The sequence below is a fragment of the Falco cherrug genome, chromosome 8, assembly GCF_023634085.1.
Source record: "Falco cherrug isolate bFalChe1 chromosome 8, bFalChe1.pri, whole genome shotgun sequence".
In the NCBI taxonomy this organism is placed as follows: domain Eukaryota; kingdom Metazoa; phylum Chordata; class Aves; order Falconiformes; family Falconidae; genus Falco; species Falco cherrug.
In genome coordinates, this window is record NC_073704.1 from 36,255,428 (window position 1) to 36,270,039 (window position 14,612).

Consider the following 14,612-nt stretch of genomic DNA (forward strand, 5'->3'; position numbering starts at 1 on the left):
GCTCAGTGCTGCTGAAGAAGAAAGGGGCTTTGCCCTCTACTCTTTACAGATACCCTTTTCTACCATTTACCACTGCTGGTTAGCTCTGGACCTCCACGACCTAGCTGAAATCACTAACCTGACAGAAAACTGAGAAAAAAAAAGAATAATGAATCACAAAAAGAGTCATGGGAGGCTTACAAGTGGCAGTCAGCACACGGAATAAAAGAGTAAGGACCAACTTCCCTCTCATGAGCTCCTAACCACTGACCTCTGCCACTCCATGAAATGTAAGAAATTAATTCGTGGAGCAAAGAACCACCAAGAAAACTGAAAAAGAAATCTGTTGGAGAGAACTAGAGAATAGGAGAGTAAGCATCACAACTGTAAGAGCTGTTTCACTGTTCTGTAGTGCAAATTCCAGAGTACAGGCAGACTGTTGGTAGGTTAGAGGGAGATGAACTGGGGAACAAGCAGATTATACACTGAATTCTTTTCAAAGATTCTAAGCATTGGAGAGGCGAAACTATTTCATGAAGAAACAGAACACTTCACTTTGGCTCATAAACACCTGTGAACAGCATGCTTCACACTGGCACTGCCAACAGTAAGCACCGCCAAACAAACACTGCTGGTTCTGTTCTCCCATTGCCTTGAACCTCATCAGCAGAAGCATTATCCTAACCTTCTTAACTTGGCTTCTGGAAGTCTATACTATAATGAATCCCTCCTCTCCCTGACATATTGAAGGTTGAAGGCTGTAGCACTTTTGCAGCTAATTAGTGGGGGCTCCCTTCCCAAGCATGAGAGTAGTGCCAAGAACTACACAGAAGCAACTCAAGTGCCACATGTTAACATATTATTGCATCGAATTGATCCACATTTCTATCTGTGAACAAGTAAATATACATGTTTAAAAGCTCCTTTGTCCTGGACAAAGCATTTAGTTAATTTTATATATATATATATATATATATATAAAAATTAAAAGCATTTAGTACTGGACAAACTGAAAGCACAACCTTGAGGCAAGTAGCAAGGAAAGGTAATTTTTTATCTTTGAGAATAAGACAAAGCAAATAACTGAATTTAAATTGCTGCAACAAACACTTGTTTAATTAGCAAGTCGAACTATTGCCCCAAAAAATATTTTAAAAAGTAACTGAAATCCCTCCTTAAACATTCTAGTTACAAAACTACGGTGCAAGTAAGATTAATCCAGTGCACAGAAGCTACTCTTGGTTTCTTCAACTCAATAAGCCACATGCAATGTGGAACTTCTTCACACCAGTTCTAGCTATAAAAAGTATTACTACACTCGCACATCTTGTAGAAGAAAACCCTGAACATGTGCAGACACACACACCACCACACACAAAATGAAGTGTCCCACTAAGCTCAGCTTGCCAGACTTTTTGTTAGCCAGCTTGAAAGTAAATGCAGGTTGTCTATGGCGAGAGAATGCTGCTTCAGCAGTTCAGAATGAATTTCAAGCCTGTTCTCTGTTTTATCTTTTGTCACTGTAATGTATTCAACCTAATAGTGAGCTGACAATTTAAATAACTACATTTTAAAACAAACGAAGCATTGATGTTAATGTGTGAAAATGGTCCCAACCCCTGGGAGTCCTGGTTCCCACCATTGTTTACTCTGACAACAGGATATAATTGCTTACTTACTTGGCAGCAAACTTTACCATCTGCTTGCTTGCATGCTGTCCCACAGCCACAAGAGCCTGGATATTAAACTGCTGCTGACGCAGGACTAAGAAACACTGCTTCCCTGAATACAAAGAAAAACAACGCAGGTGTATTAAGGACAAGTTACTCGAGGACTTTGTGAATGAGAAAAAAAGCTTTACTACTTTAATATTAACCTGAGCTTTTAAGGGGGTGTTTGTGTGTTTCTCTCTCTCCCTTGCTGCCCCTGCCCCAATAGCTACATCAAACAAGTCAGCTCTGCATGCACAAACACACACACACACACCCAAAACACCGAGATAAATCCAGTAATTCTGCTTTACAGCTATAAACATGTGAATGGACATTTTCTAAAAATAACAATCAGCCTTCCAAGATAAGTAATATCTAGACAAAACAAAAAATAGAAATCATAACTTTTTAAATACCTATTGTTCCTCAACTGCAAGAAGCAAATCATACTCTTCCTTGTTGCTTTGCTCACAACTACTTCAAGTATTATAAAAGAAGGTTTTTTCTCATCTTCTCACATTAAAGCTATAGTGTTCACTTTACAAAGCTCCTCTGAGAGAAACAGGGTTGATTTTGCACCACAGGGACTAAACCAACAATGTTCATTCTACAATACACCACACATTCAGAATGAAGGGGAACAAAAGGAGTATTGATTCTGGTGAATGACAAGAACCTAAAAGACCCAAGTTAGAATTCCTGTAAGAGCAATTTATTCATGAACAGCTTTGGGAAAAAGAAGTTAATGGGAATTAATAATAATTTATAAAGAACATAATGCACTTCGTTGACTTTTAAAATGGCTATTTCCAAGTCAACAAAGTTCTTTCTAATCTGTTCAGCTGACAGTTACAATCATTTCATATTTCTCCTCACATCTCTAATAATCATTTACTTCTTAACTTAGATGTAAGGAAACATGGTGATTTAAAATGCTTCTTCCTCAGAAAGAGAAATTAACAAACACTTCATTGTTGTACCAGTATCTGATAAAATGCATCAATATAATTTACTTCCAAGTTCTGACTCATAACATTATAACATTTACATTAAAATGGTGAGAATAGGAAGAAGCCAGAAGCTTTGTTATAGCTCTTTCCCAGTTATCATTGACTTAAGACTATAAAACATTAAAATCAACATGTATCTAACTTGAACACTGACAAGACAGTTGCAGTTTTCATTTGTAATTATGTAGATTACTATTTCTAACACATAGCTGAAGATAATTTAAAGGGTATCAGAAGATAAATACAGAACATATGACACAGATTCTGATAGAAATAAAAGCAAACATACAAAACTAATACAACATATTATTACAGATTAACATTATAATTATTGGAAATAACTAACCTTGTCCTATGATTGTGATTTCAAATAAAAAACCCAAAAATTTCAACAAAATTAACTCCATATTTTCAGAAATTGGAGTACAAATATTTCTATAGCCCAGGGGCAGCAATATCTAAGTAAAGAAGCCAATATGGTACGGATGTACCTATTTCTTGCAGGCAAACATTACACAACAGATTTAAATCGGAAAATTACAGGCTTCAGAAATTAAATAGAGCCTTCAGAGGTACACACACCTGTGATCCAGCAAGTCAACAAATTAAGTACAATTCTTCCATAGGACACAATATGGTAACTTTCTTTGGATAAGCTAGGCATATCTCACATCTTTGACATCTAAGTATTTCTTACTTACAATGTGGTTTGATACAGTATTTCCTAGAAAATTGTGTTTGTCTCCATGATTTTAGTCACACATCATTCAGTAAAATATGACTGAAGTTTCAGCAATGATGCATTAGGTGTTCAAACAAGGAATACACAGCTGAAGACAGCAACAATGTAACTCAACTAGTAAGTATTTAAGAAGATAGTGAAATAAATGGAGGGACCTGCTATCCTACGGATCAGAACAAAGTCTGGCAGTTGTACTTAATCCCAAACACTAGAAGTCTGACCAATATCTGCATTATAAAAGGACTCAAATCTTTTTGTCATGAGTAACAGTAGTTGTTTTCATAAGGAAAGAGAATGTTTTGTAGAATATAAACATTTCTAATCACACAGAAGACAAGTGATCAAACAAACCCCACTGATAGGAGTAGTTAAAATATCACAGTTACAAAGATAGAAGGAGGAAACAGAAACTTTCCCAAAAGAGCTGAAGGCGTGCAAAATAAGGTATCAAAAAAGACAAGCCATAATCAAATCTAGTTCATGATTAGATGTCTTTCCAGATCAAGAGACAGAAAAAAGGAAGAATCAGAGTGAGAAAAAAATTGGGATTATGGGATGTTCTCCCCGTGTTTCAAAATATTTACAGGGTATTTAAGTGAACAGTGTAGAGATCAACTTTACTGACATTCAACAGTAAACTACTCTGTTTCTATAAAAAAACCAATACTGTGTCCCACAAGAATGCCTAAAAAGACAAAAAATTTCAAAAGAAATTTGGTTAAAAAGGTCTGACTTGGTCTATTGCAAGGAGCTTTTAGTCACTGAACCAGTAAGAGAAGACACCACACAGAGAATCCTGTCAAAAGTAAGTACATAAAACCAAACAGGAATCCATTTCCTTTCTTGGATGTAAGTACCGAATGACACAAGACTTCATGAAAGGAAAGGATGTAAGGAATGAATATGTACAAAGAGTAAAAAATGTTTAGTCATATCAATTAATACATTGCTACTTGCAGACATCTGCCAGCAAAGAGAAAACTTTATACGGTTTATTATAAAATTTGGTCTAGTATTTAAATTGCTCCTGGTGGTACTCTTTATTTTCAGACATACTATTCTGATGTTTTAGAAACCTTTACATTTATAAACCAAAAACATGTTCAGGTCTAACATACTGGGCAAGTCCCAGATGCCTGGCAGAACCCAGAATGATTTCCCAACCACTTTTCAATAACAGACATGATCAGTAGCTGAGGCTGGCTTTAAAATAAGGCCAGAAATAACATTTATTCAATCTACGATAAAAACCACAGGGCCTCAAGCACTTTAATTTTGGTACAACCCACAGAAATTCCCAACACCCCATTCTTTACACATCCTTCAATTAATTTCCATCAGATGCCATGAGTGGCTTGCTATACAAGACAGCTGGATTCTGCAGTTGTTCACATTAATTTTTTTTGGTTTATTGGTCAGAACTAGACCAGGTTAAATAAAGGGTATGTTGGTTATTTAGGAGTCAATTCGAGCTTCTGAGAAAGCTATTTTTCTGCAAGACCTTCCTTTCCATAACTGTAGGAACAGCACCATGCGTGTGGGAAAGGCTAATATTACTTTTTACTCTTAAACATTTGCTTTTCTTGTAAGATTCTTTCCCCTAAAGCTTGAGTAAACAAGCACATGGCATTCCCTAGCAGCATTCCCTGAATGTGTGAATTGTTCTGTGTTGTCACACCAAGTCTGAACAAAAAGCACAATCAATAAATTGAGATTCATGCCAATAGTCAACTCCTTTTGCTTTCGTTCTTCAGGCTATGTTAAAGAGTTTTGAAAATAAACACTGTTATTTCATGAAAAACAAGTTTTTCCTGAGGTCAAAGAGGAAGGATGACAACAAGCTTCTTTTAACTTAATATTACCATGTTACATATATGTTACTCTAACTGAATTAAATGCAAGATATCCTATATAAATGCAATACAGGGACAATAATAAACAACCATTGAACTTTATGTTGTTTTCACAGTCTGCATAGACACCTGTCTTTATATAGTAAATTCTGTTAATAGTCTAAACTCATCCTACAATTGCAAAAGAAAAAGCCATAAGGATACTCTTATTTGTATGCTGATAGTAACATTTAAATTAAATAGATTATTTCCTGTCTGAGCAACTTCAAGTTGTAACGACCAAAGCTTTTACAGCTTTTGGAGTTTACAATTTCTATACATACCTAAAAGAGATTTCCATGTAAGAACACACATTACAGAACTATTGAGGAAATCACAGAGAACTTCCCAAATTTAAAGATTTAAAATGTGCATTGTATGTATATATTTAGATGCAGTTCCTTATTTTAACAGACTGCAGTATGGACACTCATTAAGAAACACACTTTTTAAGAAAATGAAGCCTCCAAAAGAGAAATTAATCTGGTTATCTGTGACAATATTCTGTACTGGATTCTCTCCCCTAATTCGCACTATTCCCAATTCTAAGACTACTGTTAAGTTTCATTTGCAAAAATAATTTCTTTATATATGCTCTTTTCTTTCAACTCTTGGGAAGACAAGGTATTTATATCTCACTACAGAGCTGCCAAACATAACCGAAACCAGTACAACAGTTGTCAGCATCTGATGTCAACTGAAAAGGCCAAAGCCTATTTAAGTTTGCATATGGCAAACTGATCTCCAGAGAGCACTTCTGATCCCAGGGAAGAAATATGGCTGTCAGACGGCCAAGTACGACAGCCCACACTACTGAGAACCTATAAAAGGATTTTCCCTTTGTCTTGTTAAAGAAAGATGAGGTTTCTTACTTTATGTTCATATTCATATAATCAGATACTGGTAACTGAAAGTAAAAATTCTGAGATTTTTAACACAGATTTTTGTTTCCTGTCAAAGAAAAGGTATAATGAAAATATTCATACGCAGCAGAATAAATATGGCCCGTCTGACAACTGAGCCATTTAAAATAAAGATACGTTTTACAGCAAAAGCTTGTAACTGTTTTGTCTCAAAACTACTGACACCCAAATGAGAATGACGAGAATATTTTTAAATTCCTATTATTTACAATTGTCCACACATTATTTAATAATATGATAAAACCGATATTCACTTTTACTACAATGTAACAGTAATACCCAATTTCCACTGAGCTGAAAATAAAATTTCCTTTTCCCATCTTGGGAAAAAGAGAGGCTGAAAAAAAAGAAATTAACTGAACACAAAGTAACCAGGTAGCAAAGTCTTGTATGCAAGGCATAACTAGCAGGCCATGAAGCCAAAATAAACATTCAGGTTACACTACCAATATGAGAAAATAAAAATAAAAACCCTGGAGGCATCTCACCTTTAGCTCTGCTTGTATGAATTCTGCCACGAACCCAAACCACTTCATCAGCCTTCTCCACTGTCAAATCTTTTATACGAATCAAAGCTCTATCTAAATCACAGAAAAAACCACATTTTAAAACATTTTTCACTTTAAACTCCAAATACAATTTCTATCATTACTAGAATTTATCATAAATCCGAAACATAATTTTTTGTAACTACAGCATAACAGACGTACTGAGAACACTTAAGATCCCATTTCCTTCTCAGTGAATTGTACTTGATCAAGTAGTTTAAATTGGTTCAACCCTATTGTTTGACTTATATGCAGGGGTCAAACTACACTAAAACAAAAACAAGACTTACTGTGGTTCACGGATGGCAGGACCCAGCATGACTACACTATTTTTGATAAGACTTCGCTGTGCTGCACTGCACTACCTGCACTTATTAGGCTGAATTTCTGCTGGCAGGTGTCTGTCCTCCTCCACTGTGCAACATGAAAGTTGCAAAACAAAGGCTCAGAGATGACATAACTATTCCTTGTATCTAAGTAAGTATCACCATAAAACAATTATTATTTAAAATAAAAAAGAGAAACCACAAATAAATGTGTATTAGAAATTAAAAAAATATTTACTTTGATAAAAACAACATCATTTTGGAGCAGTAAAAGTATTAATGTGTAAAACCAGTAAAAATTATTTTAAGGGACAATCTCTTTGACAACCTGCTAAGCACTACTATCGTAGGAGCCAGCATTCATCAGAAAGAACCCTTCAAATTCTATGAACTCAAGAAAGCTAAATAACAATAGAAATGCAAGGTTTGGAAAGGACAGTTTCTGGATAGTAAAGGAAAAAAAAATACACAGGAAAATATTTTTTAAATAAATCAGGACATTGAAAATTGTGTAAAACCATTATGAACTGCCAATATACTGGCTGCATGCCACTGTTCCTTGAAATGTACTTGTTTAATTGTATTTTTCAGTAGATTTTTGGCCAAATGTATATTTGCAAGGTTTCAAACATTTATTTCTTAGAGTTTCTACAAATCAGTGGACATACTGCATAAAACCTCAACGTTCTAATGGCTGCACTTACTCATTTACAGTTCACACGTGGTTAAAAACACTGCTTTTTAGACAAAGAAAAAAATCTTCAATGGAAATACTGATCCTTATGGGTCTCTTCCAACTAGAGATATGCCATGAGTCTATTGGGAGATTCTGTGATATGTAACACAAGCAAATTCACCTTCTGTCTTTCCTCAGACTTCTCCATTGTTTCAAAACAGCATTAAATTTACTGAGGCACTTCCACACTAGACTTTTTCTGCCAGAACTTTTCCAAAGTTTGCCTACCCCAGGTTACCATCTGCCATTCTGGACTCCTTCCCTCTGACTCCTGAGTACCAGTCACAGCTTGTCCTGCAAGCCTATTATTCTGCACTGGGAATTTAGGGGGCTGAAAATGTTTATTAGCTTATGCTCAGGGCAATGCAGTTTTTTATTCACAGATAGACATTAAAACCAGAACAAAATGAAAGTGCACAGAGTAACGTGATAGGAAATTGACTCAAATGTATTAATAATATGTGCATGTGTGTGTGTGTGTGTGTGCACACGCGTGCACTGGGGAAGGGAGAAAGGGAAATAAAGATGTTATCACTTGCCAGCAACTTCTGATATTCAAACTTTACCAGCATAGCACTATAGGAAACATGCAACCAGCACAACCCATAAGCTTTAGTCTAAGAGTTTGATATTCAGACAGTTTAAATTACCTCAGTCCACTTAAAACTGTATTGTTAGAAACTTAAAACATTTTCCAGGCACAGAATGAGGTGTTACCCTTTTTATGGATCCTTAGTGTTTCAGGAACCATCTGCATTAGATAAATATTTTTAGAAATCTTTTGGATACATAATGGTTCATGCTTCATCAAAACTAAACAAGGCATGTTTAACACAAAATTTTATATGTTATGAATTGTTAAAAAATATTTCACCTTTCATAAAAAGGGTAATAAAACAATATAAAAAAAGAGACTTTATAAAGTAATTTTTTCCAACAGCAGATCACAGAATCACAGCGTGGCTGAGGTTAGGAGGAAACCTCTGGAGGTCATCTGGTCCAACCCCCTACTCAAGCAGGCTCTAGGTGGACCTAGAGCCCGTTCTCCAAGACTGCATTCAGTTTTTTTAACATCTCCACAGAAGTAGACTCTGCAATGTCCCTTGGCAACCTCTGCCCATGCTCCGTCACCCTCACAGTAAGAACTGTTTCCTGATGTTCAGAGGGAACCTCCTGTGTTCTTGTAGGTGCCCATCGCCTCTGGTCCCGTTAATGTGCTCCACTAAAGAGAACCAGATGTAGCAACTTTTACATCAGTTTGTTTCCCTTCTTCAACACTTCCTGAATCTAGTTGTCTTTTCCTCTCATTTCTAAAATGCCAGTAGTTCATGATAATGTCTCATCTGTTAGTGTAAGCAATCGTTTGTCTTCATCACTGATCTTCTCTCGTCCAGTCAACATACTGTAGCTTACATCTTCCCTTTGTACTCTCACATATTTCACCTGGATTTCTTTTCAGGTAATTTCTACCTCTTCCACAATAAAAATAAAGCTTCCTTAAGGTCCTCTCACCATACTCTTCAGACTACCACTTACTTGTACTTTCACAAATGCAAGCTATACTTACATTTTCTGTCTTACTGCCACATAAACACTTACAATTAAACAACACAAAGATAAAAGACATTTTAAATCGTGCTATAGTTGTAGTAAAGACAAGGGAACAAAGATTTTAAATGAAGTTTAAATGAAACACTCTAAGACTGAAATTACACTTCCAGCTCCAATTCAATATTCATACTACCTCAACTTCATTGCCATTTTGTATCATGTTTATGGAGAAACTGTATTTTTTCGTTTCCTTCCTGTAGAGCACAATCTTTTCTTTTCAATATACTAAATGTCCTTCTCTTTCTCTCAGAACTCTAACCTCTTCTAAACATGGCAGGAGAGGATAAAAACCCCAAAAGATGTGCAGGTTATACAAGACAAAATCGCTTTTCCATCCCCATTCCCTGCCTGTCACATCAGCCTATTTACCAAGTTCGTTTATCTTGCATCACGGAGTTTTGAGCAGTATGACAAATATTTCTGCTGTCTCTGTGAAGTGCCAGCATCTTTACAATGTTGGATAAATTTGAAAAAGAGAAGGTAAGTTTAATAAAACAAACTGAAAGCCAAAAGCAGCATAAGATGAAAGCAGCTTCCAGGGAGGGGAGATTAACGTAATGGGGCTGAAGGGAGAAAAAGGGAAAGGCAAATGGAGCTTTACTAGCAATCATAGCCTCAAGCAGGCAGGAAGGATTTAAAGACATGATGTAACAGGAAGCAGGAATGTCAGATAGCCAGTTCAGCTAACATTAGTAGAAGAAAGACTGAAGTGGGCCAAGAATGAAGACACAGATGCGTGTGTGTGAGGTCAGTAGAGCTGGGTGGAGCATTTATGCAATTACTTTGTGAATGTGCGAAGAGTTTTAATTTGCCCGCAGAGGAACAAGAATCTATGAGTATGGCAAAAGGACAATACGCCTATCTCTTGGAAAGGGAGTAATTTTCTCTGATCACCCTAACCTTTTTAACTTCTCATGTCCAGCCTGTGTCCTCGGGACAGTGCAGCTACTACAGCAAGCCTAAAAGCAATAACAGCGCTGCAGACATCCCAACTGAGCTCCTACCCGCATCTGTGCTGTTTGTGTTGTGTCAGCCCCAGTTACCAGACGGTATGTGGATCTGCACATGTCATACCACAATTTGTTATTCTGACTTAGAAATGGCATGTATCCACACACACTTCAGAAACAAACAAAATTAATACTGTACAGACGGATGGGAACACTCGCATTTGTGCTTCCCCATCACCCCCTGCCGCAAGCAGTAGGTCCTCCAAGACATTCAATGCAAGCAGAATAATGTATCAGTAGCATATATACACTACTGATGATGAATGAGGACTTCACTGTCCAGTGAATCCTTTGATAAGAGCTCTCCATGGCAGGAACTACTGAATCTTTAAATAAGAGGGAATTAGTCTCAAGGAAGGGACTAGGCTGATCTTAAACTTATTTATTACAGGCATTTTGGGTTTTATCGTTACCTTATTTTGGAGTTCTGGATAACCATCTTCCAAAAAATGGAACAGCAGGAGTGTTGTAGATTGTATTTTAAGCCCAATAGAAAACCTATTCCACCTTGTCCATACATTGGCTTTCTTTATTTTTAAATGAGGATCAAAGAGTCAAGGGAAAACAGATCTAAATATAGCACTCAGCCTTTTTCATATAATCTCCTGTAGCTTTTTTCACCTTCCTTCTCAACATAGTTTATTTCTCCACAGTATTTTTGAGCGGTTTTTTTTGAATATGAGACAGTTGGCAGAGTAGTCTTTCTCCATGAGAACAGAAATTAACCCACCATCTCAATCTACCACGTTGGGTCTCTCACACAGTTGTTTGCTATGGGGTGTGAAACTGGCAGAGGAAGAACAGTTTGCAGAAACTCTAGTGAGCCAAATGCCATCACAGAAGAGCACAGGGGAGAAGACCCAAGTGGGCAAACTTTCAGCCTACAGTCAGCAGTACAGGTTAATCAGATGCTAACTTGAAGAAGTTCCCTTTTTCTTAATATTATACCTTTTAAATTGCAACTGCACACCAATTTATGGATTGTTACATGGTTACAACTTAACTATGGATGGCTGCGTTCCTGCCCCTTCCAGCAGTCACCAGACCCCCAGCTAAATTCTTTCGTTTTGCTAAGCTGCTTAAACACGTTGTTACTATTAACATGTTGAAACATCAGCAGAAGACTCAGTGTCAGGAAGAGGGAGACCACTGCAGCCAGCAGCTGGGCTGGCTTACAATGGGATTTCAACTTTGGTTCCCTGACAGGCAGTATGTATTTTATTCAATAATGACTGTTAATACAGCCTCCAGTGATTTTCTTGTCCTGTTAGGTTCTTAACATAATGTTCCCCTTCAGATGGTTTCAACCTATGATTGCTTTTGTGGCTCCTCCTCTTCCCTACGTTCTGCATTCCCCGTCCTAAAGCAGGTCAACCAAAACAATTCAGAGGAGAAAAAAAATCACCTAATCACCGATGATGTTCCTTTTTACGTTTCACTATGAAGAAGCTGCAAGAAGCCAGTCTATTACCTTCCCTCATTCCTGTTTCATACATTGAATAATATGAAGATTTATATTTCTGGGATATTGGCATGGAAGATTGCTCTCTACCTGACAAGTCTTGCTGAAACCCAATTCCCCATCAGTAGAAAATGAGGATTTCCAGGATTCACAGTGGTGTGAATAATGATAAAACTCATAAATATTAATATGTAATATTAATGGATTTGGTGCTCATATGTGGGAGTAATGAAGGCTGCGTAAGCAGACAGATATCCTACTCAGAGAGACAGCAGTGCTGTTGCAAGCCATAGCAGAACTTACTCCAAACAAAGAAAAAACCTGACATCTCAGAACTCAGTACATTATAAATAGTAATAATTTAATCCATAAAAAGTCAAGCCTGCAGTGGTGGACAAGCTGTGTAGGGTGTGGTCCACGCAAGGGCAAAGACTGAGATTCCATAACCTCTCTGGACCTAATTCCAATATCCAACCATAATCATGATTTTTTTTTTCCTTCTATCTAATCAGAATTTGTTCTGTGTTCCAACTCGCACCCATGACTTTATGTCCAATTACCACATACCTTCAAGAGTCTGGTTTTACCCTCTCTACACCCTCCCATTAAACAGCTTTAAATGGTAGTAAGATGAGCTTTCTCTTCTCCAGGCTGATCAACTCCAGCTCCCTCAGCCTCTCCTAGAAGATCCTGTGCTCCAGTCCCCTGAGCAATTTGGTAGCTCTCCACTGGACAGGCTCTAATGTTTTCCTTGCATTGGAAAGTCCAAAAATGAACACAGCACTCCAAATGCAGCCTCAGAAGTGCCAAATGTATTCAAATAAAGGGAAAGAATGGGAGCAGGATTTGAATGAAAAAGTTTGGTACATAATTTCTCAAACAAGTACTGAAGATATAAAGTACATAACTTCTTTTTTCCTTCTTCCCCACCCCCCACCTCCTCTTTTTTAAAAGTTTTTTTAGTTTTTTAACTAACCTGGTTTATCTTGGGATTGTATCATTGATGACACTCCATATCTTTCCTTAGCATAATCCTAAAATGGAGGTGAGAAACATATATCAAAGAAGCATATACAGAAAGATGAACAAAATCATTACAGAGTTAACTCAGGTAATCCGAAACAATTAGCTGCAATATTAAAGTAAATAAATTCTGTTTTAGACTCTTAAAAGATACACAAGTGAGATAATTGTGCCCTGTAAGAAGAAACCAAGTTCCAACAACAACAAACATGCATTAGAATCATTATTTGCTACACAGAAGTTAGTAAGACCCTACCCCTGAAAAAATACGAGTCCTACAGAAGCAGATCCATTAAGTACTTCTTTCCCATATTCAGGCACATTAAGAAATCCAGCATATTGCATAGTATTATGACAGCCAAAGCAAGCTTGTCTGACTACTAACAAAATCTGTTAGATAAGACATAGGGGGACACGGCCTTTTCATTAAAAAGATCGCAATTCTAGTCTCCCAACTACGCCCACTCATTTCCAAATAAAAAAAGCCTTGGTTTATTTAATTTATTCTACTTTATATATGAACCTAAGTTCATTCTAAATACTTTACTGGGGGAGGGCAGAGTGTCTTCATTTCTGTGCTTTTGGTGAATTGCAGCCCATGTATAGTTTTACAGAAGCCACTTATACTCAGAATTCTGTATTGCTGATGCATTTTTGGCCTTTCAAAAGCAGAAGTGATTTTATAACAAACTGAACCGATGCTCGCCTTTAATACTTTTTTTTTTTCCTTTAAGAAATACTGGCCTACAATTTTTCAACACAGCTCTGTGATCTTCAAGTACAAGACAGGAACACCTGCCAGGCCAGGAGCCACCGGCAGCCCTGCATAAGTGGCCTGCTAGGAAGCAGCAGCAGCCCAGACGCTTCTGCAGGGGGCTGCAACGGGGAAAGGCTCCGGGACAGGGCAGGGCTGTGCAGTTTCCCATCGCTCAGGCAGGGCCTCCTCCATCCACAGACGCGGGGAGCGGGCTCCGGCGGGGCTCTGGAGACGCTGTGTGACCGGAGAGGGGCTGAGCTCCTCAGTGAACGATGAGCCGACTGCGCCTGGCCGGCCACGGGGGAGGTGGGCAGGCAGAGCATAAAGCAAAGCCAGCTCTGCCCTTGGGCCCGGACAACCCCCCCTCGGGCCCGGCCTCCCCACCCCGCGGGGGACGTCGCCGCCTGCCCCCCAGCGCCGGCCCCTGCAGCGGCTCCAACACCGCGCTAGGCCGGACCCTGCCCCTTCCCCCTCTCGGGACGGGCAGCTGCGGCCGCCCCCTCCCTGCGGACACCCACATCAGCCGGCGACGAGTCGTCGCTCTCCGGGCGGCGGTCCTGGCCCTGGCCGCGGCCGCCGGCGCTCGGCATCCTGCAGCGGCCGCCACTGCCCCTCACGACTCGGCACGGCCCGGCCCCGCGCGCCACGCTGCTTCCGCGCCGCCGCCTCTCGCGAGAGTTGGCAGCGTGGCGGCGGCAGCGCGAGAGTGCCGCGCCCGTCCCGCGCCGGCCGACCTATCGCGAGAGCTGCGCCGCCACCCCGGGGCTGTTGCCAGCGGCGGGCGGGTCGCGCGGGGCCGACGGCTGCTGCTGCTGCTGCTGCTGCCGCGAGGCTGGGCGGGGCGGGGCGGGGCGGGGCGCGCGCTGCTGTCAGCCCACGGT

General features: G+C 39.1%; 1 protein-coding gene across 1 annotated transcript in view; it reads right to left on the reverse strand.

Annotated features, from left to right (window-relative positions):
* The window catches only part of DARS1 (aspartyl-tRNA synthetase 1), a 41,415-nt gene extending 27,014 nt beyond the window's left edge, over positions 1-14,401 (reverse strand). The window contains exons 1-4 of the mRNA XM_055718160.1: positions 14,250-14,401; positions 12,928-12,985; positions 6,747-6,839; positions 1,659-1,761 (exon numbers count right to left, since the gene is read on the reverse strand). Of these exons, the coding sequence (XP_055574135.1) occupies positions 1,659-1,761; positions 6,747-6,839; positions 12,928-12,985; positions 14,250-14,321 (326 nt within the window). The 5' untranslated portion in view covers positions 14,322-14,401. The remainder of the gene's footprint in view (positions 1-1,658; positions 1,762-6,746; positions 6,840-12,927; positions 12,986-14,249) is intronic.
* Between the last annotated feature and the right edge of the window lie 211 nt (positions 14,402-14,612).